This window comes from Bos mutus, chromosome 26 (assembly GCF_027580195.1).
Source record: "Bos mutus isolate GX-2022 chromosome 26, NWIPB_WYAK_1.1, whole genome shotgun sequence".
NCBI lineage: Eukaryota > Metazoa > Chordata > Mammalia > Artiodactyla > Bovidae > Bos > Bos mutus.
The window spans coordinates 31,799,814-31,826,714 of NC_091642.1; the positions used below are offsets into that span (position 1 = coordinate 31,799,814).

The 26,901-nt window shown below is 37.2% G+C and overlaps 1 protein-coding gene across 1 annotated transcript in view; it reads left to right on the top strand.

Moving 5' to 3' along the window:
- The window catches only part of HPSE2 (heparanase 2 (inactive)), a 717,063-nt gene that overhangs the window by 426,298 nt on the left and 263,864 nt on the right, over positions 1–26,901 (top strand). Inside the window, exon 4 of the mRNA XM_070363563.1 lies at positions 15,107–15,280. Coding sequence (XP_070219664.1) covers positions 15,107–15,280 — 174 coding nt within the window. The remainder of the gene's footprint in view (positions 1–15,106; positions 15,281–26,901) is intronic.

The following is a 26,901-nucleotide window of genomic DNA, read 5'->3' on the forward strand; positions in this document are numbered from 1 at the left end:
TAAGGGTGGTGTCATTTGCATATCTGAGGTTATTGACATTTCTCCTGGCAATCTTGATTCCAGCTTGTGCTTCATCCAGCCCAGCATTTCTCGTGATGTACTCTGCATATAAGTTAAATAGACGGGGTGATGATATACGCCTTGACATTCTCCTTTCCTGATTTGGAACCAGTCTGTTGTTCCATGTTCTGATCTAACTGTTGCTTCCTGACCTGCATACAGATTTCTCAGGAGGCAGGTCAGGTGGTCTGGTATTCCTATCTCTTGAAGAATTTTCCACAGTTTGTTGTGATCCACACAGTCAAGGTCTTCAGCATAGTCAGTAAAGCAGAAGTAGATGTTTTCCTGGAATGCTCTTCCTTTTTTGATGACCCAGTGAATGTTGGCAATTTGATCTCTGGTTCTTCCGCCTTTTCTAAATCTGGCTTGAACACCTGGAAGTTCATGGTTCACATACTGCTAAAGCCTGGCTTGGATAATTTTGAGCATTACTTTACTAGCATGTGAGATGAGTGCAATTGTGCGGTAGTCTGAGCATTCTTTGGCATTGCTTTTCTTTGGGATTGGAATGAAAACTAACATTTTCCAGTCCTGTGGCCACTGCTGAGTTTTCCAAATTTGCTGGCATATTGAGTGCAGCACTTTCACAGCATCATCTTTTAGAATTTGAAATATCTCAACTGGAATTCCATCACCTCCACTAGCTCTGTTCATAGTGATACTTCCTAAGGCCCACTTGACTTCGCTTTCCATGATGTCTGGCTCTAGGTGAGTGATCATACCATCATGATTATCTGGGTCATGAAGATCTTTTTAAATAATTCTTCTGTGTATTCTTGCCACCTCTTCTTAATATCTTCTGCTTCTGTTAGGTCCATACCATTTCTGTCCTTTATTGAGCCCATCTTTGCATAAAATGTTCCCTTGGTATCTCTAATTTTCTTGAAGAGATCTCTAGTCTTTCCCATTCTATTGTTTTCCTCTATTTCTTTGCCCTGATCACTGAGGAAGGCTTTCTTATCTCTCCTTGCTATTCTTTGGAACTCTGCATTCAAATGGGTATATCTTTCCTTTTCTCCTTTGCTTTTCAGCTTTCTTCTTTTCATAGCTATTTGTAAGGCCTCCTCAGACAGCCATTTTGCCTTTTTGCATTTCTTTTTCTTGGGGACGGTCTTGATCCCTGCTTCATGTATAATGTCATGAACCTCTGTCCATAGTTCATCAGGCACTCTATCAGTTCTAATCCCTTGCATCTATTTGTCACTTCCACTGTATAATCATAAGGGATTTGATTTAGGTCATACCTGAATGGTGTAGTGGTTTTCCCTACTTTCTTCAATTTAAGTCTGAATTTGGCAATGAGTTCATGATCTGAGCCACAGTCAGGTCCTAGTCTTGTTTTTGCTGACTGTATAGAGCTTCTCCATCTTTGGCTGCAGAGAATATAATCAATTTGATTTCAGTGTTGGTCATCTGGTGATGTCCATGTGTAGGGTCTTCTCTTGTGTTGTTGGAAGAGGGTATTTGCTATGACCAGTACATTCTCTTGGCCAAACTCTATTAGCCTTTGCCTTGGTTCATTCTGTACTCCAAGGCCAAATTTTCCATTAATCTAGGTGTTTCTGGACTTCCTATTTTTGCATTCCAGTCCCCCATAATGAAAAGGACATCATTCTTGGGTGTTGGTTCTAGAAGGTCTTGTAGGTCTTCATAGAATGATTCAACTTCAGCATCTTCAGTGTTACTGGTTGGGGCATAGACCTGGATTACCGTGATATTGAATGGTTTGCCTTGGAAACGAACAGAGATCATTCTGTCGTTTTTGAGATTGCATCCAAGTACTGCATTTCCAACTGTTTTGTTGACTATGAGGGTACATGTATAATGTATTTTCATAATGAATGTATACTATTTTTCATGTTTTTGCAATTCATGTAAATAATATCATAACACGTGTATCATTCTGCAACTTACTCTTTTTTACCCAAGGTTTATTCTTGAGATGTTTCTCTTCCAGTACTTGTAGCTCTGGATCATTCTCTTTAAACTACTTGTCAATTCTCATTGATGGACATTTAAGTTGTTTCTAATTTATTGTTAATGCAAACAACATTTCAGTCAAAATTCTTGATCTTAATCCTTATTCACTTGTGAAAAATCCTCTCTGGAAGGAGGAAGCTTTCAGTTTTCACATTTAGTATGCCATTGGCTCTAGATTTTTCTTTAACTCTCTACTGAGGTATGATTGAAATATGAAAAGCTGTAGTTATTTAATGTACCGACTGGATGTGTTTGGAGAAAAGTATACTCCCATAAAACCATCCTTACTATCAATGCCATCATCTTTTGTCATCTCCAAAAGTTTCCTCCCACTCCTTATATTTTTGTTTGGGTTCATTCTTTTGTGATAAGGGCATTTAACATAATTTCTGGTCTCTAAGCAAAAGTTTAAGTACACATCAGTATTGTTAATTAGAGGCTCTATGTTGTACAGTAGATCTCCAGAACTTATTTCATTTTCTTTTTTTTTAATTGAAGTATAGTTAGTTTACAGTGTTGTGTTAGTTTCAAGTGTACAGAAAAGTGATTCAGTTATATGTCATCTGCTGATATTCATTTAGGTGCTTCTGTAATCTTTGGGGTGCATGTATATTTTTGAATTAGCGTTTTCTCTGGCTCTACACCCAGAAGTAAGATTGCTGGGTCATACGGTAGCTCTCTTTTTTGTTTTTCAACAAAACGCCATTCTGTTCTCCATAGTGGCTGCCCCAGTTTACATTTCTCAACAATAGTGTAAGAGAATTCCTTTTTTCCCCCCACATCCTCTCCATCATTTATTGTTTGTAGACTTTTTATGATGATCATTCTGGCTGATGTTTAGTGATACCTCATTGTAGTGTTGACTTGCATTTCTCTAATAATTAGCAACGTTGAGCATCTTTTCATGTGCTTTATTACCCATCTGTAGGTCTTCCTTGGTGTTGCCTGATGTCAATTTTATATGTCCATTCTTCTACATTTATTAATATATATTCTGTGAAGAAGAGCTGTTCCTCCTTTTCCTTTTATTTATTTAGTGAATTATATATTTATACAAAATGACTTTCAGATATTTATTTCATTCTGTGGGTTATAATCCAGTGCTACCATTATTTATTTTGTTGTTCACATTGTCTCATCTTTGGCCAAGGTAGGGATCCTTCAAGTTGACTTCTATGTCCTTTTAACATCCCTTCATCATTTTTGAGCATTCCTTATTTTCTGGTACCACGAGATGGCCTAGTCTCTTCTCATGTTTTCTCTGACCTAGCTCTGGCATCAGCTGTTTTTCCAAGGAAACCTGGTTCCTTTTATTAGAGAATTATATTTAAAAACCAAGCTCTTGGTGCTGGGTGTGTTCATTGATACTGGAGTGTCATTGCTTCCAGGCCTGTTCAATGGATAGGAAATGTGTGTAAATATTAAACACACCCATATATACACATATTTTTGTATCTATTCATCTATACATATATTAAAACCATGAGTTATACTAATACCTCCATATATCCATCTCCACAAGGCTTCTTGTAGCCTTCCCCATTTCCTTATTTAGAACCTCTTCCTGTAACGTAGATTTATTATTTGATTAACCAGGCCCCACTTGATAGGCATTTGGATTGTTTTCAGTTATTGATTACCAAAAAGAGTGCTGACTGTTTATAGTGGCTAAGACATGGAAGAAAAGTAAATGTCCGTCAACAGATGAATGGATAAAGAAGATGTGGTATATATACACAATGGAATACTATGCAGCCAAAGAAATTAATAAAATGCCATTTGCAGCAACATGAATGGACCTAGAAATTATCACGCTAAGTGAAGTAAGAAAGGGAAAGCAAATATCATATGTTTTCACTTATGTTTGGAATCTAAAGTGTGACACAAATGACCTTATTTATGAAACAGAGATAAACTTACAGACATAGAAAACCAACTTATGGTGACCAAAGGGGAAAGAGTGTGGGGGAAGGATAAATTAAGAGTTTGGGATTAGTAGATACAAACTACTATATATAAAATAGATAAACAACAAGGTCATACTGTATAGCACAGGAAATTATATTCAGTATCCTATAATAAGCCATATGGAAATGAATATGGAAAAGAATACATGTATACTTCGTTTATATATGTGTATATGTATATACATATATATATGTATAAATCACTTTCTTAAGAGTATATTTCTTAAAAGCAGTCCTAGCCATTTTAATAATGTCAGTGCCTCTTTTACTCTTTTCCTGTCATCATTTAGACAGAATTCTGATGAGATCCAGAGGTCTTACTATACTCACTGCCATTTAGTTTTCCCTTTAATCTAGTTAACTTGATTAATGCAGTAATTAGTCTCTAGCCCAGAGCCTTGTATTAATATAATATTGTACTTTTAATTCACAACGTTTTCCAAGTCTCATTCACCTTCAACAGCTTCAGTCAAATTATAGGCATTTATGCTGATTTCTTTATAACCTAGTTAAGGTTTCATTCCCCTGACTAAACTGGAGATATTCTTCTTTGTAATGAAATTAGCTCTCAGCTTAGAGATAGCTTCACTCTGTGAAATGTCTGTGTTTTCCTCCCAGGCAATTCTCAACCTGTTCTCTCTTAATAGCTATGATTAAAATGCCCTACTTCTTATTGGTTGTACTCACTAATTCTAATGGTTCCCCGCTAACTGATGATGTCTCTCTGAATTACAAAAAGCAGAGGTAGTTCAGAGTTCGCCTCACTCTGTTTTTACTCTCAATTTCTTCCCCCTGGCTTCCACCAGAAATTCCTCTGTTCTTCCAGTTTCTATTGAATAGTCACCTGTGCCTCCTCAATATTATTCATTCCAAACTGAACACTTAAGGTAAATTGAGTATATGATTTAATTGCATTTAACAGCATGTAGTAATAGACCATAATCTAGAGGGAATTTGCTACCATGAACAATGATAATTCAGGTTGGATTATGTATAGGGTGAGGACAGTCTACAAGTGGTATTGAATGGGCCTAAATAATACCTGTATGAGTCACACATTTATTAAGGCTTATTGTGTATTATATACTGAAATGGATGCTAAAAAAGCAGACATGGTACTTTTTTTTTTTTTGTAAATGTTCCAATCTGCCTTGAGAGAGGGACACAGAACTGAACAATGATACAAAGATTGGCTATGGCTGTATCAGGAGCCAACAATGAGCAGAGAGAGATGAAAGGACGGAGCCCCAGTGTCTCTATCTTGGGGAATAAGGAAAGACCTCACAGAGAAGGCTATAGACCTAAGCTATGAAGAATGAAGAAAAGAGGAGAAAGGATATTCTAGGCAGAGATAAAAAGCTTAGAATAGTGAGAGCCAAGGAATAATGTGGTTTGTCAAGAAATGATGAGGAGTTCTAACATGGCATAAAGTTAATCAGACTAGTATTTGAGGAATTCTTTGGCCAAGTCTAAGCAAGTATCATGCAGAAAACATTGTTTGTTTGTTTTAAAGGCTCAATCCAGTCTTACACATTTCTGAATCAAACAAAAATATCCAGTTTTGTTAGTGACTATTTTCTTCTTTTGAAAACTTCTTGTGAAAGAAGAGTGCTTTTTCTGTGTGGCTAAGGATTTAAACATGTGTTTCTTACTGTTAGCTCCTAGAGGACAGTACTGAAGTTCAGAAAGGGAAACTGGTGCTGAGTTCAACAGAGTTGTTGTTGTTGTTGTTTAGTTGCTAAGTTGTGTCTGACTCTTTTATGACCCCATGGATTGTAGCCCACCAGGCTCCTCTATCCATGAGATTTCCCAGGCAATAATACTAGAGTGGAGTGTCATTTCCTGCTCCAGGGAATCTTCCTGACCCAGGGATCAAACCCGTGTCTCCTGCATTTCCTGCATTGCAGGGAGATTCTTTACTACTGAGCCACCAGGGAAGCCCATTCAACAAGTAGTATCAGCTTATTCTAATTATGAGCACATGAGAATATGAATAGAATATCAAGTCACGTGAAAAGCACAATGTAGAAATGGAACATACTTGAACAGAGCTCAGTTGATACTCTGACATCCTCTGAGGCAACTACTCCCTGCTCCACCCAACCCCTTCAAAGAAAAAGTTGCACTTAGTGGAAAGGGGCATGTTTGGGGTAGGGTTAATACTGGCATGACTTCCTATATATTGAATTATGAAGAGACTTTAATGCCTCATCTTGACAGAATTCTGGGGAAGCACAAATTACTTAGAAAATGACTGTTTAATTCCCAGGTGACATTTATGCCTCCATAATTTCTATAGAAGAGGATTTAAAAGTGGCTATCAGGAAGGACACTTTCAATCACTGATGGGACCATCAGTGATGACCGGACCATGGGGTTGAGAAGAGTCGAATATGACTTGGTGACTGAACAACAACATCAGGAAGGAAAAGGATGAAGGCAAATATATAAGTTTTGTTCATGTAGCAATTTACATAACATATAGAGAGTTCTGACAAAATGTGGCCCACTGGAGAAGGGAATAGCAAACTACTTCAGTATTCTTGCCTTGAGAACCCCATGAACAGTATGAAAAGGCAAAAAGATAAGACACTGAAAAATGAACTCCCCAGGTCAGTAGGTGCCCAATATGCTACTGGAGATCAGTGGAGAAATAACTCCAGAAAGAATGAAGGGATGGAGCCAAAGCAAAAAGAATACCCAGCTGTGGATGTGACTGGTGATAGAAGCAAGGTCCAATGCTGTAAAGAGCAATATTGTATAGGAACCTGGAATGTTAGGTCCATGAATCAAGGCAAATTGGAAGTGGTCAAACGGGAGATGGCAAGAGTGAACGTTGACATTTTAGGAATCAGCGAACTAAAATGAACTGATATGGATGAATATAACTCAGATGACCATTATATCTACTACTGTGGGCAAGAATCCCTTAGAAGAAATGGAGTAGCCATCACAGTCAACAAAAGAGTCCGAAATGCAGTACTTGGATGCAATCTCAAAAACAATAGAATGATCTCTGTTCATTTCCAAGGCAAACCATTCAATATCACGATAATCCAAGTCTATGCCCCTACCAGTAACACTGAAGAAGCTAAAGTTGAATCATTCTATGAAGACCTACAAGACCTTCTAGAACTAACACCCAAGAATGATGTCCTTTTCATTATAGGGGACTGGAATGCAAAAATAGGAAGTCAAGAAACACCTGGATTAATAGGCAAATTTGGCCTTGGAGTACAGAACGAAGCAAGGCAAAGGCTAATAGAGTTTTACCAAGAAAATGTACAGGTCATGGAAAACACCCTCTTCCAACAGCACAAGAGAAGGCTCTACACATGAACATCACCAGATGGCCAATATCAAAATCAGATTGATTATAATCTTTGCAGCCAAAGATGGAGAAGCTCTATACAGTCGGCAAAAACAAGACTAGGACCTGAACTACTTATTACCAAATTTAGACTTAAAATGAAGAAAGTAGGGAAAACCACTAGACCATTCAGGTATGACCTAATCAAGTCCCTTAGGATTATACAGTGGAAGTGACAAATATACTCAAGGGATTAGAACTGATAGACAGAGTGCCTGAAGAACTGTGGACAGGTTCATGACATTATACAGGAGGCAGGGATCAAGACCATCCCCAAGGAAAAAAAAAATGCAAAAAGGCAAAACGGCTGTCTGAGGAGGCCTTACAAATAGCTAAGAAAAGAAGAAAAGCAAAAAGCAAAGGAGAAAAGGAAAGGTATACCCATCTGAATGCAGAGTTCCAAAGAATAGCAAGGAGAGATAAGAAAGCCTTCCTCAGTGATCAGGGCAAAGAAATAGAGGAAAACAATAGAATGGGAAAGACTAGAGATCTCTTCAAGAAAATTAGAGATACCGAGGGAACATTTCATGCAAAGACGGGCACAATAAAGGGCAGAAATGGTATGGACCTAACAGAAGCAGAAGATATTAAGAAAAGGTGGCAAGAATACACAGAAGAATTATTAAAAAAAAGATCTTCACGACCCAGATAATCACGATGGTATGATCACTGACCTAGAGCCAGACATCATGGAAAGTGAAGTCAAGTGGGCCTTAGAAAGTATCATTACGAACAAAGCTAGTGAAGGTGATGGAATTCCAGTTGAGATATTTCAAATTCTAAAAGATGATGCTGTGAAAGTGCTGCACTCAATATGCCAGCAAATTTGGAAAACTCAGCAGTGGCCACAGGACTGGAAAAGGTCAGTTTTCATTCCAATCCCAAAGAAAGGCAATGCCAAAAAATGCTCAGACTACCGCACAATTGCATTCATCTCACATGCTAGTAAAATAATGCTCAAAATTCTCTGAGCCAGGCTTCAACAGTATGTGAACTGGGAACTTCCAGATGTTCAAGCTGGATTTAGAAAAGGCAGAGGAACTGGAGATCAAATTGCCAACATCCACTGGATCATCGAAAAAGCAAGAGCATTCCAGAAAAATATCTATTTCTGCTTTATTGACTATGCCAAAGACCTTGACTGTATGGATCACAACAAACTGTGGAAAATTCTTCAAGAGATGGGAATATTAGACTACCTGACCTGCCTCCTGAGAAATATGTATGCAGGTCAGGAAGCAACAGTTAGGATTGGTCATGGAACAACAGACTGGTTCCGAATAAGAAAAGGAGTATGTCAAGGCTGTATATTGTCACCCTGTTTATTTAACTTATATGCAGAGTACATCATGAGAAACACTGGGCAGGATGAAGCACAAGCTGGAATCAAGATTGCTGGGAGAAATATCAATAACCTCAGATATGCAGATGACACCACCCTTATGGCAGAAAGTGAAGAAGAACTAAAGAGCCTCTTGATGAAAGTGAAAGAGGAGACTGAAAAAATTGGCTTAAAGCTCAACATTTAGAAAACTAAGATCATGGCATCTGGTCCCATCACTTCATGGCAATAGATGGGGAAACTGTGGAAACAGTGGCTGACTTAATTTTTCTGGGCTCCAAAATCACTGCAGATGGTGACTGCAGCCATGAAATTAAAAGACGCTTACTCCTTGGAAGGAAAGTTATGACCAACCTGGAAAGCATATTGGAGAAGGCAATGGCACCCCACTCCAGTACTCTTGCCTGGAGAATCCCATGGATGGAGCAGCCTAGTAGGCTGCAGTCCATGTGGTCACTAAGAGTTGGACACAACTGAGTGACTTCACTTTGGACAGCATATTAAAAAGCAGAGACATTACTTTGTCAACAAAGGTCCATCTAGTCAAGGCTATGGTTTTTCCAGGAGTCAGGTATGGATGTGAGAGTTGGACTATAAAGAAAGCTGAGCACAGAATTGATGCTTTTGAACTGTGGTGTTGGTGAAGCCTCCTGAGAGTCCCTTGGACTGCAAGGAGGTCCAACCAGTCCATCCTAAAGGAGATCAGTCCTGAGTGTTCATTGGAAGGACTGATGTTGAAGCTGAAACTCCAATACTTTGGCCACCTGATGCAAAGAGCTGACTCATTTGAAAAGACCCTGATGTTGGGAAAGATTGAGGGCAGGGACAGGGGGATGACAGAAGATGAAATGGTTGGATGCCATCAGTTACTCAGTGGATATTTAGTTCAGTTCAGTTCAGTCCCTCAGTCGTGTCTGACTCTTTGCAACCCCATGAATCTTAGCACACCAGGCCTCCCTGTCCATCACCAACTCCCGGAGTTTACCCAAACTCATGTCCATCGAGTCAGTGATGCCATCCAGCCATCTCATCCTCTGTCGTCTCCTTCTCCTCCTGCCCCCTTTAGTTTGGGTAAACTCCAGGAGTTGGTGATGGACAGAAAGGCCTGGCATGCTGCAGTCTATGGGGTCGCAAAGAGTCAGACATGACTGAGCGACTGAACTGAACTGAATAATTACTGATGTTGAGCATCTTTTCATGTGTTTGTTGGCCATCTGTATGTCTTCTTTGGAGAAATGTCTGTGTAGATCCTCCCCCTAAATTTTGATTGTGCTGATTTTTGGATATGCAGTTCTATGAACTATTTGTGTTTGTATATTCTGGATACTAATCCTTTGTCTGTTTCTTCATTTTTGTTTTATTAATGGTTTCCTTTGCTGTGCAAAAGCTTTTAAATTTAATTAGATCCCATTTGTTTATTTTTGTTTTAATTTTCATTACTCTGCGCTTCCTGATCTTTATATTTGGACATTTCTTAAGGTTTTATCCTGACATCTTGTCCTACAAAAGTCTCAAGAACTTTCACAGCATCAACTATCTCAGCACTGTATAGACTCCCAAGCCCCTCTCTTCCATCTCTCTCAGATTCCAGCTCCTCATCTAGCTGCGTGCTAGACAAGGCTCCTTAAAGCTCTGTTCCTATGAGATGCCAAGGCAATCTGACTATTGGACATAGAGGTATTGGTAACCTCTAGTAGAAAGAGTAGAAGTCATCTTTAAATATCTTCTTGGATGGAACTGACAACAAATGCTCCAGGAAGATTCCATTTGTTGAGCATCTACTAAATGCACTGTATTCAAATATATGTCATTTGAAAATAAACTCCAGGGTATATTTGTTGAGCTAGTAAGAATAATTATTAGACATATCTTTTATCAGTAACTTTCAGTTTCTTATTACACCATTTTCGTGAAATTTCATTTCATGAAATCACATGTTTGATGTGCTTTTGTGTTTGATATGTGTTTTTCTATTACACATGAAACAAACACAGAAAATCCTCATTATGTCAACACTTAATCAAATATTGAGTATCTTTCTGATAAAATAATTTAACTTTTGTGGCACAATTTAAAATATTAAAACCATCAAAGTAGACCTAGTTAGAGATTTTAATATTCAAATTATTTTTTGAGTAATTTATTTTGTTATCACTCTTGTAAGTTTTCTCTTGTTTAGTTAACTGATATAATTCTTCTGGATCTTTTTTAGTGGATTGGCATGTAACTTAAACATTTATCAATCATTATTTTCATTGATCTCACAAAATCCTGTGTCTTTTGCTCAGATTTGCAATTTGACTTTCCTACAGCTTTGGAAATATACTGGGTTTACTGTATATTGGAGAAATTAACAGCATCATTGATAGTATTCGTGAGGATATTAGTGAGGATGTTGCCAAATAGAAGGAATGTTTAAGTCAATTCTCAGCTCAACAGTGACTATTTTAGTGTTCGGATTACTTTTTTGCTATGTATTCTTTAGCACTAGGGCAGCCTTCTCAAACGTTTTATATCAGATACATTTGAAATATTCTCAAGTATCAGGGGACTCCTAGATGAAAAATGTAATCACTTAGTTGTAGATACTATAATTCAATAATAACTGCTAGTGCTTTTTTAAACAGAGCAGTGTTTTCCTGAAAAATCTGTTTAGTTTGGCTGACATTTTAGCCTATTCTTTTGTTGGTCCCCTCTCCTTGCATATTTCAGTGGTACATGTAGAAGAGACTTCAGTTTTTCCCTTTTAAAATGTCCTCCTTGACTTTTTGGTACCTTACCCATGTAAGATTAAAAGCATTATCAAAACTTTCTGTCATATAAATGCTATTGAAATATAGTATGTGATATATGGTAAGTTGCAAGCTTAGGATTTTTCCTGCCTATTTAAAATGAAAATGATTTTTTATACAGCCTTTTTAGAAGAGGGGTAAAAGCCAAGTAGTTAACTTTGTTTCTTGAAATTAATCCCTTTTTTCCTTTTTATGAATTTGCAAAATTTTAAGGCAAATATAGATGGGGAAACAGTGGAAACAGTGTCAGATTTATTTTGGGGGGCTCCAAAATCACTGCAGATGGTAACTGTAGCCATGAAATTAAATGACGCTTACTCCTTGGAAGGAAAGTTATGACCAACCTAGATAGCATATTGAAAAGCAGAGACATTACTTTGCCAACAAAGGTCCATCTAGTCATGGCTATGGTTTTTCCAGTGGTCATGTATGGATGTGAGAGTTGGACTGTGAAGAAAGCTGAATGCTGAAGAATTGATGCCTTTGAACTGTGGTGTTGGAGAAGACTCTTGAGAGTCCCTTGGACTGCAAGGAGATCCAACCAGTCCATTCTGAAGGAGATCAGCCCTGGGATTTCTTTGGAAAGAATGATGCTCAAGCTGAAACTCCAGTCCTTTGGACACCTCATGCGAAGAGTTGACTCATTGGAAAAGATTCTGATGCTGGGAGGGATTGGGGGCAGGAGGAGAAGGGGACAACGGAGGATGAGATGGCTGGATGGCATCATCGACTTGATGGACGTGAGTCTGAGTGAACTCCGGGAGTTGGTGATGGATAGGGAGGCCTGGCGTGCTGCGATTCATGGGGTCGAAAAGAGTCGGACACGACTGAGTGACTGAACTAAACTGAACTGAATATGTTTTTGTTAAGTAACTGGTTTAAGTCAAAATGGGATATAATATTTCTAAAGGTAGGTTTGTTAGGTTTATTTAAATAACATTTATGAACTTACATTAATGTTGTTTTCAATAGGAAAATAAATTAACAGTTGAATAACAAAGTTACTAAAACTATATGTCAAAGCAATATGAGTAAAATTATAGTCTAAGACAACATTTTCTAAGAGACTTTGAAAGAAAACATGTTCTTACTGAGTGGCAATGTCAGGAGTATGTAGATAATTATAAGATTGATATACATGTGTTGGTTTCATGATCATTTTAATAGGCCTAAAAATGCACTTTAATTTTAATTGCTATTTGGAACTAAAAATAAATGATTAATTTTTTTAAAAGAATGATTATGTTTATTTCTTTAATGTGACACCTATGCCATTTTTTGTTGTTGCTTATTTACTTGATTCTGGGCTTAATGTGAGATAAGTTCCCATGGATTTTATTTTCAGCAAAAATGAGACAATTTCTGTCCTTTTTTTGATGTTTCTTAAAAAATATTTTCTCATACATTGTTTTTGCTGTTGTTGTTCAGTCACTAAGTTGTGTTCAACTCTGCAACACCATGGACTGCACATGCCAGCTTCCTCTGTCCTCCACTATCTCCCAGAGTTTGCTCAAATTCATGTATGTGAGAATTCTCATACATATATACAGAGATAAAGATGGCAGCAAACCCTGAAACCCACTTCAAAAACTGATAATCAGTTCAGTTCAGTTCAGTTCAATCGTTCAGTCGTGTCCGACTCTTTGCGACCCCATGAATCACAGCATGCCAGGCCTCCCTGTCCATCACCAACTCCCGGAGTTCACTCAAACTCACATCCATTGAGTCAGTGATGCCATCCAGCCATCTCATCCTCTGTCGTCCCCTTCTCCTCCTGCCCCCAATCCCTCCCAGCATCAGAATATTTTCCTATGAGTCAACTCTTCGCATGAGGTGGCCAAAGGACTGGAGTTTCAGCTTTAGCATCAGTCCTTCCAAAGAACACCCAGGGCTGATCTCCTTTAGGATGGACTGGTTGGATCTCCTTGCAGTCCAAGGGACTCTCAAGAGTCTTCTCCAACACCACAGTTGAAAAGCATCAATTCTTTGGCGCTCAGCCTTCTTCACAGTCGAACTCTCATATCCATACATGGCCACTGGAAAAACCATAGCCTTGACTAGACAGACCTTTGTTGGCAAAGTAATGTCTCTGCTTTTGGATATAATCAAATGATCATGGTCCTGCTTTATAAGACTAAAAAACCTATGTGTGCATGCTAAGTTGCTTCAGTTGTGTCTGACTCTATGACCCACTGGACTGCAGCCCACCAGGCTCCTCTGTCCATGGGATTCTCCAGGAAAAAATACTGAAGTGGGTTGCCATGCCCAGGATTGAACCTGCATCTCTTATGTCTCTTGCATTGGCAGGTGGGTTCTTTACCACTAGTACCATTGTGGGAAGCCCTAAAAAATCTATAGCAGCCGCTAATGGAGCACCGTGGTCACTGTGTCATCTTTTGCAGAACTCCCTAATGACATCTTATGGAGCCCCACATGGTGTTGCACAGAATTCCATTTGAGAAACTCTGCCCTAGGGATTTGGATAATATATACGAGGATAATGTGAACCCCTGTAATTAATTATTAACCTAAAATTTTTTTTCAGTCTGTATACCACTGAAAATTGTGTCATCCATATTTTGTGAAACAATATATAAAAGGGCAAGTAAAATCTGGATATGTTTAAAAGAGGGGGAAAAGGCATGACAAATGAGAATCAGGACAAAGGCCAATAGGGCAGGGATTCTATAATAAATAGAACTGGATAACACCCACAAAGAACTTTTTGACAAAAGTAGAGGGGCCTGAAGTTGGGGAAAAATTATGGTTGCGTTGTAGAGGCTTTGAATTGAAAAAACCAAAGGTCTTGAAAATCTACTAAGATTTTGAAGAGTAAGTGAGACTTATGAAATTGATTGGGAAAAGATGAATCTGGCAGTGTGGGAAGAATCTAAAAGCAGACAGGCAAGTACATTCTTGTGATAATTCATGCAAGTGGAAATAATAGCCAGAACCAGAATGGTGGCAATAGATGTGAAGGAATGGGTTGGGTATGGAACATATGGTGAATAGCTTTCATGATATCTGGGGTCAATCTGACAATGAACATATTTCTATTCGTGGTTATGGTATTAATATATCTGTTTTCAGAAATATTAAAAATGTGAAATTGAGTAAATTTTTTGGGAAGTGTTTCTAGGCTGAGCTGTTTTCTGAGACTCCCCAGCCAGTCATCTTTCCTGGCCTTGTCTCCTGACACTGTTCCTCTCATTTCTTTTCATTAGAGAGTACAGATCCCACAGTGCCAGATTTTTAAATTTTTTGAGAAGAACTGTAAATCTAGCTAGTTTGTGATATCTTCCCATTTCTAAATGTTAGCAATTCAATTTTTTTAACAAATAAAATAAAATATACTATATCTTATGTACTAGACTTGGTTGCCAATTTGTGACCTTTATCTGGAGTTGTGTATGCTGCTTTCAGAAATCACCTTGAAGTGAACCCTGAACCAAATGGTAATAGTCCCTTTTGGAAGCCTCTGTATAATTCTTATTAGCAGGAAGCTCATAAAAACATTTTTTTTTTAGTAGTTAATAGTTTCATTTTGTTGGGATGTTGATTTGAAAGTTACAAGCCTTTCTCTGCTTCTTCCCAGCCAGGTCTCTAGACAAACTGTATAACTTTGCTGATTGCTCTGGACTCCATCTGATATTCGCTCTAAATGCACTGCGTCGTAATCCCAATAACTCCTGGAACAGCTCTAGTGCCCTGAGTCTGTTGAAGTACAGTGCCAGCAAAAAGTACAACATTTCTTGGGAACTGGGTAATGGTAAGTAAGGATGTTATTTCCTCTGAATTGACAAGATAAAAGGTGAAAAATAAATTGGCTTGGGATATAGTCTCAGACCATATCTAGTACATCCCAGAAAGCACTGGGGTTGTTTGACCACTGAGTTGACCTTCCAAATAGTAAAAGACCAAACAGTTGGAGAGTAGATTTAGTGAATCCCACTATTTGCATCTACAGTTATCTCTAGTTGCCTTATTCCAAATGTAGGGGAAATGCCACATGTGATGGAGAAAGCAATGGCACCCTACTCCAGTGCTCTTGCCTGGAAAATCCCATGGATGGAGGAGCCTGGTAGGCTGCAGTCCATGAGGTTGCTAAGAGTCGGACATGACTGAGCGACTTCACTTTCACTTTTCACTTTCATGCATTGGAGAGGGAAATGGCAGCCCACTCCAGTGTTCTTGCCTGGAGAATCCCAGGGAAAGAGGAGCCTGGTAGGAGGCTGTCTATGGGGTCACACAGAGTCGGACATGACTGAAGCGATTTAGCAGCCATATGTGACTTATAATTAACAAATTGATGTTAAATCAGATATAGCCTATCTGCACAGCCTAAGCTGCATTTTACAATGTGTCTCTCTGGAACACTGGTCCTGTAAGATGACCTTATAATAATTCGAAAGAGTTTGGTGAAGTATATTCAGGAACTGATCTTCAGTATATGTACGTCTTGAAGGTTCACAATGCACATTAGCATATAAGAGACTCTGTGAAGTCCTCCTGCAATGAGATCTGTGTAACATTTTTAATCCAGCATTAAAAATGTTTTATTTCAAGACAGCATCTCTTTTTTTTAATTTATTTATTTTGACCAAGCTGTGCAGCATGCAGAATCTTAATTCCCCTGACCAGGGATTGAACCGGTGCTCCCTGCATTGGGAACACGGAGTCTTAACCACTAGACCACCAGGAAAGTTTCAGCCCAGCATTTTAAAAATCATTTTAAAAATAGGTTTTGGTTGGTTTCAGGGGAATGCATCTTGTGTAGTCACATATGATCCCATGCTTAGAAAAGAATCATGCTTGATTTAATGCTCTTCTATTGCCATCTTATTTTTAAAATAAAGGGATCTACATTTTCATTTTGCATGGGGCCCTGAAAATTATGTAGCCAGTCATGTTTAATCATTGCAGTCTGTGTATTTGTGTGTGTGAGACAGACCTATTATCATCTCATGGAACAATGTTCCATGGAACACACTTGGGAGAAATACTGCCTAAGTCACACTATTTTTCCTAGTGGTATGAATGTATGATTTGTTATATATATGATATTCTATAAATTCCATGACTGTCTAATATTATTGAGTCAACTAATATGGATTATAGTTAAAATTATGGATAATTTAAATTGGAAAATATTCTGATTCCCTAATTAAAACATATTTTGGTAAATCTTAGAACAAAACAATTGAGTCTAATAAACCAAGAATTCTTTTAAAATTACTGTTACAAGTTGATATTAACATTTTGGTCCATGACCTGGTATATATATAGCTAACTCATATTTGTTCGGAGCACTGAGTGTGTTTGTGTACACATGCACGTGTGTGTTTTTATGCACTCTAGAATTTGAAATTCTCATAAGGAAGCAGGAGATGAGGATTTTTTCAGAACAAGTGTCTTTTTTTTCCTATCATTAACCATTTACTGGAATGTAGCTCTCTCTTCCTTCCCTGGAGTCAGGGAAATTGGGAGATAGTTAGCTACCAAATGGAGACTTGAGCTGAACTGAAGCTAATTTGGATACAGGGAGCAAAACTAGGGTTACAGGGAGCGTAACTAGAGTAGCCTGAGATTTTTCATCTTCCCAACCAGTCTAAGTATCATACATTCTAGGACAAAAGCAAGCATGATGTGGTCAGCTTAGAATGAGGCAAAATTATTACACAGCAAAGAGATTTACTGATCCCTTCCCATCCTATCTTCTATTTCATGTCAGAATATCTTGACATTCTTTGGTATTTTGTGTTGTCTACCCATGACTACCGTACCTAACCTTACCCTGTTCCTATATTAGACTCTACCCAGCTTATCTCTTTTCTCCAAACACAACAGAATACTGTTCAAACAATGCATTCTCCAAACAGGACATTAGAGCTCTCATGAGGGACAATGTTTAAAACGAGTGAGTGAAAGACAGTAAGGAGTGGTAGGGCCTCTGGTGAACTACAGAATACATGCTCTGCCTAAACTATTTGTTTTCTTTCTAAATTATTTCTAAATAAAATTTGTTTGTAAAAGAATCTCAGCTGTATTGTAAAGTAATTATCCTCCAATTAAAATAAATAAAAAGAATCTCAGCTGGTTGTAGATAAGCACAAAGCAATTAAAACTTACTTACCAGTGACTGATGGGAGTAATTCCTCCAGGGTTTTTGGCATCTCTGAATTTGGGAGCTTATTAAACTAAGTAAATCTTTAATTGATATAACTGAAGTGATTTGGTGGCAGGAGGTGGGTGGGGAGAGTATATGCATCTTTCTGTATATTTCTATCTGTTCCAAATAACTGAGAGTCTGCCTCTTTCCATCCTTCCCCCAAATTACATTGAACAGTTTGGAGATGGAGCTAATTGCATTTTAAAAATGTTCAGTCACCTTAGCCACACTTGATTCTCATCATCATCTTTTTGGTGTCTCTTCAAGGATGAACAAAAACAAAGAATCAGTTTTGAGGAGGAGAAAAGGCATGGTCATAGATAAGAAAATAGGGATATAGACAGGAATACAGAAAAATAACCAAGGCTATGAATTTAAAAATTCAATAAGATAGAAAGTATCTGGTAAAGTTTCTTGTGAGAATTTCCATCAAGGTAGATATAGATAGTTTTTTGAGTTTCTAGTCAAGAAGACTGGAGTTGATCGGTTTACCCCTTCTTCCTTTTATTTTAAAAGCTGCATTTCTATTTTTTGATATGACAAATAAGTAGTCTGCCCAACTAAACACACCTTTTAGGATTTGAAGATTTATCTTGTAGCTTTTTCTAATTCATTTTAAACTACTGATAGTTTTTCTTATGCTAGCACCATATCCCTAGAGATATCCAGTGTATTCTGCTCACAACTATTCTATGTTGTATATTCAGGTCCTTGCCCCTCAAAAATTATCTGGTCATCTTCCTGGCCTGGATTGTCTCTCCAATCTTTTACCCATTTTCTTCTCTGTAACCTTATCTTTTTGGACAGATGTAATAGTTTAACGATTATATCCACATTTAGGGAGAGACAACAGAACTGGTCAGTTCTCTTATCACTCAACCTCCCATATACTTACATCCTATTAACAAGTACTCCAGAGTAAATCTGGCCTTGGAAAAACTGAAGTAGATATTTCTTTGGTTGTTTCTCTTAGAGTAGCTAAACTTCAAATGACTTACTTTTTTTCTTCTTTAAAATTGGTGAATAGTGTGGGCTACAGACCATGAAAACAAAAACATACTTAATTTCGAGAGGTGAAAATTTAGTAAGCTTAGGATGTCAAAGTCTATGAAAGAATGATTTCCTTGATATAAGATTTTTAACAACTATGTTTTGTAGATATGAAATGTTTCCTTGCATGTCATGTCTGACTGGTTGCAACCCCTTGAACTACAGCCCGCCAGGCTCCTCTTTCCATGGAATTTTCCAGCCAAAGATACTGCAGTGGGTTGCCATTTCCTACTCCAAGTCACCACTTTACCTGCTTACTTTTTTCCTTTCCCTCTCTCTGCTTGCTTCTCACCTTCATCAACTATCTTCTCTATTCTTTTTCCACATACTCCCATCTACATATATACTCTCAACAAGTTCATAGACCTATACAACTATTTCCACAGTCCAATTTTAGAACATTTCCATAACTCCAAAAAGATCCCTCATGTTGGTTTTCAGCCAGTCTCTGTAACCATTCCCAGTCCCAGGAGACATTAATCTGCTTTTGGTCTTTTGTGGACATTTCACGTAACTGGAATCGTACAGTATGTAGACTTTTGCATCTGTAGATTTCTTTAACTTAGCAAGTTTTTGAGGTGTATCCGTGTTGTAGCATGTAAAAGTAGTTCATTCCTTTTAATTGCTGAATGCTATTCCAATGCATGAATATACACATATATTCATACATATATACGTGTATACATATACACGTATATATATATATAACATTTTATTTTTCCATTCACCAGATTACAAGCATTTAAATTGTTTCTGTTTTTTTATTATGATCGGTAATGGTGCTGAAATATTCATTTACAAGTCTGTGTGTGGTTCTATACTTTCATTTCTTGTAGGAAGATACCTCAGAGGGGAATGGAGTTGCTAGTTTGTATGGTAAATTTATGTTGATTTTTGAACAAATTAACCACACTACTTTCCAAAGTAGTGGTAGCGGTACCATTTTGCATTTTCCTCAATAATGCATGAGGATTACAGTTTTTCTACATCTTTGCAAACACTTTTTATTGTCTATCAGATTAGAGCCATTTTAGTGGGTTTGAAGTAGTATATTAATATGCCTTTAATTAGCACTTTTCTAATGACAAGTGATATTGAGCATCTTTTCACATGCTTATCAACCATTCTTACATTTTCTTAGGTGAAATGTCTACTCAAATCTTTTGTCTTTTAAATTAGGTCATCATATTATTTAGTTGTAAGAGTTTTAAATATATTCTGAATGCAAGATCTTCATCAAACATATGATCTGCAAGTATTTTCTCCCAATCTGTAGCTTATTTTATCATTTTCTTTATGGGGTCTTTTGAAGTTCAGATGTTCTGAATTTTGATAAAGTTCAGCTTATCAACTTTTTTTGATGTGTTATGCTTTTGATATTATATCTTTGCCTAATCCAAGATCACAAAGATTTTTTAACCCAAGGTCACAAAGAGTTTTTTCTATTTTTTCTTTTAAAAGCTTTATAGTTTTTGCTTTTGCTTTTGGGAATAAGATCCAGTAGGAATTAAATTTTGAGTATGATGTGAAATAAGAATCTAAATTCATCTTTTTGCACATGGCTATTAAATTGTCTCAGCATTGTTTATTTAAAAGATTTTCCTTTCCTTATTGAATTCTCTTGACATTTTTGTCAGAAATCAGTTGACCATAAATAGGTTTATTTCTGGGCTCAGTTCTCTCTCACTGATCTGTATGTCTGTTCTTGGACTACATTGTGTGTTTTTGATATATGTATTTATTACAAAATGATCACCATGATAAGTTCAGCTGACATCCATCACCTCACATAGTTACAAATACTTTTATCTTGTGATAAGAACTTTTAGAATCTATTCTCTTATCAAGTTTCAAATATATAATACAGTATCATAACTATAGTCACCAGGATGTATATTATATCCACATGACTTATTTATTTTATAAAGTAAGTTTGTACCTTTTGATCATCCTCACCCATTTTGCCACCCTCACGCCTGCCTCTCTGGTGTAATAATCATGTGCTTAGTCACTCAGTCATGTCCGACTCTGCGACCCCATGGACTATAGCCCTCCAGCCTTCTCTGTCCATGGGGTTCTTCGGGCAAGAATACTGGAGTGGGTCACCACTTCCTACATGTGTGTATTCTTTATGATTTTCTGTATACAAGATATATTGTGAGAATAAAGATGGTTTTGCTTCTTCCTTTCTAATTTAGATGCCTTTTTATTTCTTTTTCTTGCCTAACTGCACTGACTATAATCTCTAATACAAATGTTGAATATAAGTGATAAGAGCATACATCCATGTCTTGTTCCTAATCTTAGGGGGGAAGCATTCAGTATTTGAATTAAGTATGATGTTTTACCATTAAGCACTCAGTATTTTACCCATAAGTATGTAGATTTTTTTTAGATGCTGTTAAGCATCTCCCTTCTATTGAGGAATTTCCCTTCTATTCATAGTTTGTTGAGAGTATTTATCAGAAATGAGTGTTGGATTTTGTAAAAGAGCTTTTCATTTTGTTTCTTTGTTTCTTTGTTGAAATAATAATGTGGTTTTGGTCTTTTATTCTGTTAATACAGTATTTTACATTAGTTGGGTGTTGCTATAAAATCAACTTTGCATTCCTGGTGTAAATCTCACTTGGTCATGGTACTATAATACTTTTTATACATTGCTGGTTTCATTTGGAGATATTTTGTTGCGTATTTTTGAATCTGTATTTATGAGAGATACTCATCCGTAGTTTTCTTATGATGCTTTTGGCTTTGGTATCAGGGGAATATTGGCCTCATAAAATAAGTTGGGAATTGTTCCTTCTTTCTTAATTTTCTGAAAAAGTTTGTGAAGGATTGTGCATTATTTCTTCCTTAAATACATTATAGAATTCACCAATTAATCCATCTGAGTCTGGGCTTCCTTTGTGGAAATAATTTTAATGACTGATTAAATGTTTTTTGTAGTTATAGACCTATTCAGATTTTCTATTTTTTTTTTTAATTTGGGTTTCATAGTTTGTGTCTTTTCTAAAAATTTTTTCATTTCGTCTAAGTTGTGTAAATTATTGGCACAAAGTTGTTCATTTCTTGGTGGTGGTGTTCACTTGCTGACTGTGTCCAACTCTTAGAGACCCCATGGACTGCAGCACACTAGGCTCCTCTGTCCTTCACTATTTCTCAGAGTTTGCTCAGATTCATGTCCATTGAGTCGGTGATGCTATCTAACTATCTCATCCTCCACTGCCCCCTTCTCCTTTTGCCCTCAATCTATCCCAGCATTGGGATCTTTTCCAATGAATCAACTCTTCACATCAGGTGGCCAAAGTATTGGAGCTTCAACTTCAGCATCTGTTCTTCCAGTGAATATTCAGGGTTGATTTCCTTTAGAATTGACTGGTTTGATCTCCTTGCAGTTCAAGGGACCCTAAAGAGTCTTCTCTGGGACCACAGTTTAAAAGCATCAATTCTTCAGCATTCAGCCTTACATTCCTACAGCTTCTTACAATTCTTACAGCTACCCACTCCAGGATTCTGGTCTGGAGAATTCCATTGACGGTATAGTCCATGGGGTCACAAAGAGTCAGACACGACTGAGTGACTTTCACTTTCACTTCTCACAGCCTTCTTTATGGTCGAACTCTCACATCCATACATGACTACTGGAAAAGCCACAGCTTTGACTATATAGACTTTTGTTGACAAAGTGTTGTCTCTGCTTTTTGATATGCTGTCTTGGTTTGTCATAGCTTTCCTTCCAAGGAGCAAGTGTCAGTAGTCCCTTATCCTTTTAACTAATGTGAGGTCCTTAATAGTATTTCCTCTTTTATTCCTAAATTTGGTCATCTGTTTCTTCTCTCTTTATTTTTTGGCCAGTCTAGCCAAAGGTTGTATCAATTTTGTAGATCTTTTTAAAGAACCAACTTTTACTTCAGTGGATTTTTCTCCTTTATTATATCATTGATTTCTACTCTAATTTTTATTATTTTCTTTCTTCTTGCTTTGATTTTATATCCCTCTTCTTTTTCTCTTTGTTTTTAAGAGAAAAACTTAGATTATTGACTTGAGATCTCTCTTATTTTCTAATATAGGAGTCTGTAAGGCTGTAAGCACTGTTTTTTTTCCTAACCAATAAAAAATGTTAGAAGTCTAACATATACGTATCACCAGAGCTTTCCCCCCACCGAGATCTGTTTCTTGGCTTACAGATGGCCACCTTCTCACTATGTCCTCACATGGCCTCTGCGTGTGTATCCCAATCTCTTATTGCTCAAATTAACTTTTTAAAAAACTTTTTAAAAGAATGGTTTTAGGTTCACAGCAAAACTGAGAAGGTACTGAGATTTCCCATATATTCTTTGCCCCCACACTTGGGCAGCCTCCCCCAATATCAATATCCCTCACCAGAGTGGTACGTTTGTTACAGTTGATGAACCTACATTATACATCATAATCACCCAAAATTCATAGTTTATATTATGGTTCACTATTATGGTTCACTCTTGATGAGTACATAGTATGGGTTTGAGATGTATAATGACATGTATCCATCATTATAGTATCATGTAGAGTATTTACTGCCCTAAAAATCCTTTGTGCTCCACCTATTCATCCCTCCCACCTCTCCCCAATCCCTGGCAACCACTGATCCTTTTACAATCTGTAAAGTTTTTCCTTTTATTTTTATGATATAAGAATATCATATATTTGGAATCATACAGTATTACAGCTTTTTAAGATTGGCTTCTTTCACTTAATGCCAGCTTCCCTGGTGGCTCAGACAGTAAAGAGTCTGCCTGCAATGCAAGAGACCCAGGTTCAATCCCTGAGTCAAGAAAATCCCTTGGAGAAGGAAATGGCAACCCATTCCAGTAGTCTTGCCTGGAAAATCCCAAGGATGGAGGAGCCTGGTGGGCTACAGTCCATGGGGTTGCAAAGAATCCGACACTACTAAGTGACTAACACTTTCTTTCACTTAATGATATACATTTAAAGTTCCTCCATAGAACCTTTCATGGCTTGATGGCTCATTTCTTTTTAGTGCTGAATAATATTCCATTGTGTGAATGTACTACAGCTTATTTATCTATTCATCTACTGAAGAACATCTTGTTTGCCTCCAACTTTTGGCACTTGTGAATACAGATGCCATAAATCCATGTGCAGACAAAGTGAGGACATAAGCTTTCATCTCCTCTGTGTAAAAGCACGGAGAAGGCAATGGCACCCCACTCCAGTACTCTTGCCTGGAAAATCCCATGGACGGAGGAGCCTGGTAGGCTGCAGTCCATGGGGTCGCTAGAGTCGGACACAACTGAGCGACTTCACTTTCACTTTTCACTTTCAGGCATTGGAGAAGGAAATGGCAACCCACTCCAGTGTTCTTGCCTGGAGAATCCCAGGGACGAGGAAGACTGGTGGGCTTCCATCTGTGGGGTCGCACAGAGTTGGACACGACTGAAGTGACTTAGCAGCAGCAGCAGCAGTATAAAAGCAAGGCACATGATTGCTGGATTATATGCTCAGAGTATGTTTTGTTTGTAAGAAACCACCAAACTTCCAGAGTAACCATATCATTTTGCATTCCCATCAGCAATAAATGAGAGTTCTGTTCCTCTAATTCCTCCATATTCTAGCTAGTATTTGGTGGTGTTAGTGTTACAAATTTTGGCCATTCTTAATAGGTATATAGTGGAACTTCATTGTTGTTTTAATTTGCACTTCCCTGATGACATATAAAGTAGAACATCTTTTTTCATATACTTGTTTGCCATCTGTATGTCTTCTGGTGAGTATCTGTTAAGACCTTTAGCATATTTTTAAATCAGGTTGTTTGTTTTCTTAGTAAGTCTTAAGCTCTTTCTATATTTTTAATAAGTCATTTATTAGGTATGTCTTTTGTAAGTATTTTCTCCCGATCTTAAGCTAGTCTTCTATTCTCTCAACATTGCCTTTTGCAGAGCAAAAGTTTTTAATTTTAATGAAGTCCAGTTTCTTAATTATTGCTTTCATGGATTGTGCCTTTGGTGTCATCCTATACATTTTTATGTATTATATTTTCATTTTCATTTCATTAAAATATTTTCTAATTCTTCTTGCAATTTCCTCTTTGACTCATGGATTATTTGTCTGATTTCCAAATATTTATAGATTCTCAAATTTCTTTCCATTGTTGAATTCCAGTTTAATTCTATTATGGTCAGGGCACACATATATTAACATACACTGGTGTTCTTTATTTCTCTGTGTGCTTTTGGATCACTATCTGCTGTCATTTTCTTTCAACCTAAAAGATATCCTTTCTTATTTCTTGTAAGACAGATTTTCTTACAACAAGTTCTGTCCTTTGTTTTTCTGGGAAGATCTACATTTTGCTTTCAGCTTTGAAGCATAGATTGCTGCATACAGAATTGTTGATTGATGTTTTTCCCAGAATTTTGGATGTATCCTCTCACTGTCTTCTGGCCTTATTTCTAATAAAAATTCAGCTACTAATTCCATTGTGTTCTAAATGTGAAGAGTTGTTTCAGTTCCAAGATTTCCATTTGATAATTTTTTGTAATTTCTGTCTGTATTTATTTTTAGTATCTCTATATTTATATGTAATTAGTCAGTAAAATCATACCTTAATTTTTTATTCTTCCATTAGTTCTTTAAGCATATTTATAAAAGCAGTTTTGAAGTCCTTGTCTGCTAAGTCCTACATCTGAGTTCCCTAAGAAATAGTTTCTTTTTTCTTTTTTGCTTGCTTATGGGTAGTACTTTCCTATTTTTTTACATGCTGTCATTTTTTGTGGTTTAAAACTATACATTTTAGATAATATGTTGGGGGTAACTCTGGATTCCAAATCCTCCTTTCCAGAGGTTTTTTTGTTGTTTCTTTTCTGTTTGTTTAGTCACTTCCTGGACTAGTTCCATAGAGTTCATTTCCCTTGCATCATGTAGCTACTAATATCTATTCGTGTTTTTTTTTTTTTTTTATTTTTCAATTATTTTTTAATTGTAAAGCTGGCTTCCCAGGGGTTACCTCTGCGTCGGCATAGCTTAGTGGTGAGGTGACGAATGATCAGAGGTTACGCTTGCCTTGAGCTGTTACGGCTTCATCTTTACCATTAGATCTGTGTATAGGTTTGTGAACACATTCAAAATTCAGGCATTTTGCAAGTCTTACTGGCTTTTAATTTCTGACCTGCCTTTTCATGTGTCCTTTATGAGTATATTATGTTTCATATTCATCTGGGAATGTGTAGATAGCTAGTGCCCTCTCCAGTCCCTCCTGAGAACAACTTTCCAGACTACGAGGGGTATTTGTGGGTTTACCAAAATCCTCAGTGATTTCCTCGCTCCCCAAATCTCCCTGTTACATTTCTTGTGAGTCTGCTGATCTATTTCTTGCCCCTACCAGTGTCAAAACCTCAAGTTAACCAAAATGTTGGCCTTCTCTGGGATATGTCCTTCATTGCGAATCAAGTTAGCTCTTCCAGCAGCGGAGCTGCTGATTTTAGGACTTTCCTTGTCTTTTTAGGACGACCAAGTTAATAGGAACTGGGCGAGAGGATTCCACTCAGCCACTTTGCTATAATTGAACATTAAATTTTTTCTGTCTTTTTGACACAAGGATCATCTTTATGAAGCGTTCCCTTCTTACCATTTGTATTAGTTTTCTAGGCCTGTCATGACAAGCTTAGTGGTGTAACACAAGAGATATTTGTTCTATCACAGTTTAGGAAGTCTGAGATCAAAGCATTGCCAAGGTTAATTCCTTCTGGAGACTTTAAGAGAGAATCTATTCAGTGCCTCTCTCTAGCTTCTAATAGCTACCAGCAAGCCTTGGAATAGCAGTATCCCTTGAATTCTTGCCTCCATTGACACATGGGCTTCCTCCCTGTGTGTCTGTGTACCTGAATCTTCCTCTCCTTTCTCTATAAAAACACCAGTCTTTGGATTTAGGGCACATCCTAATCCCATATGACCTCATCTTGAGTAATTACTTCTTCAAAGACCCTATTTCCAAATAAGATTACATTCTAAAGTTTTGGATTGACATTAATTTGGGGGGATACTGTTCAACTCAATATGCCATTTATTATAAACTATCATTTGAAAATCAGTATGGTCTTTCTGTTGTGGATTAGATGACCTTTTGTGAAGATTAGTTTGAAAATAAATAGAATGATAAAATGGCACTTGAC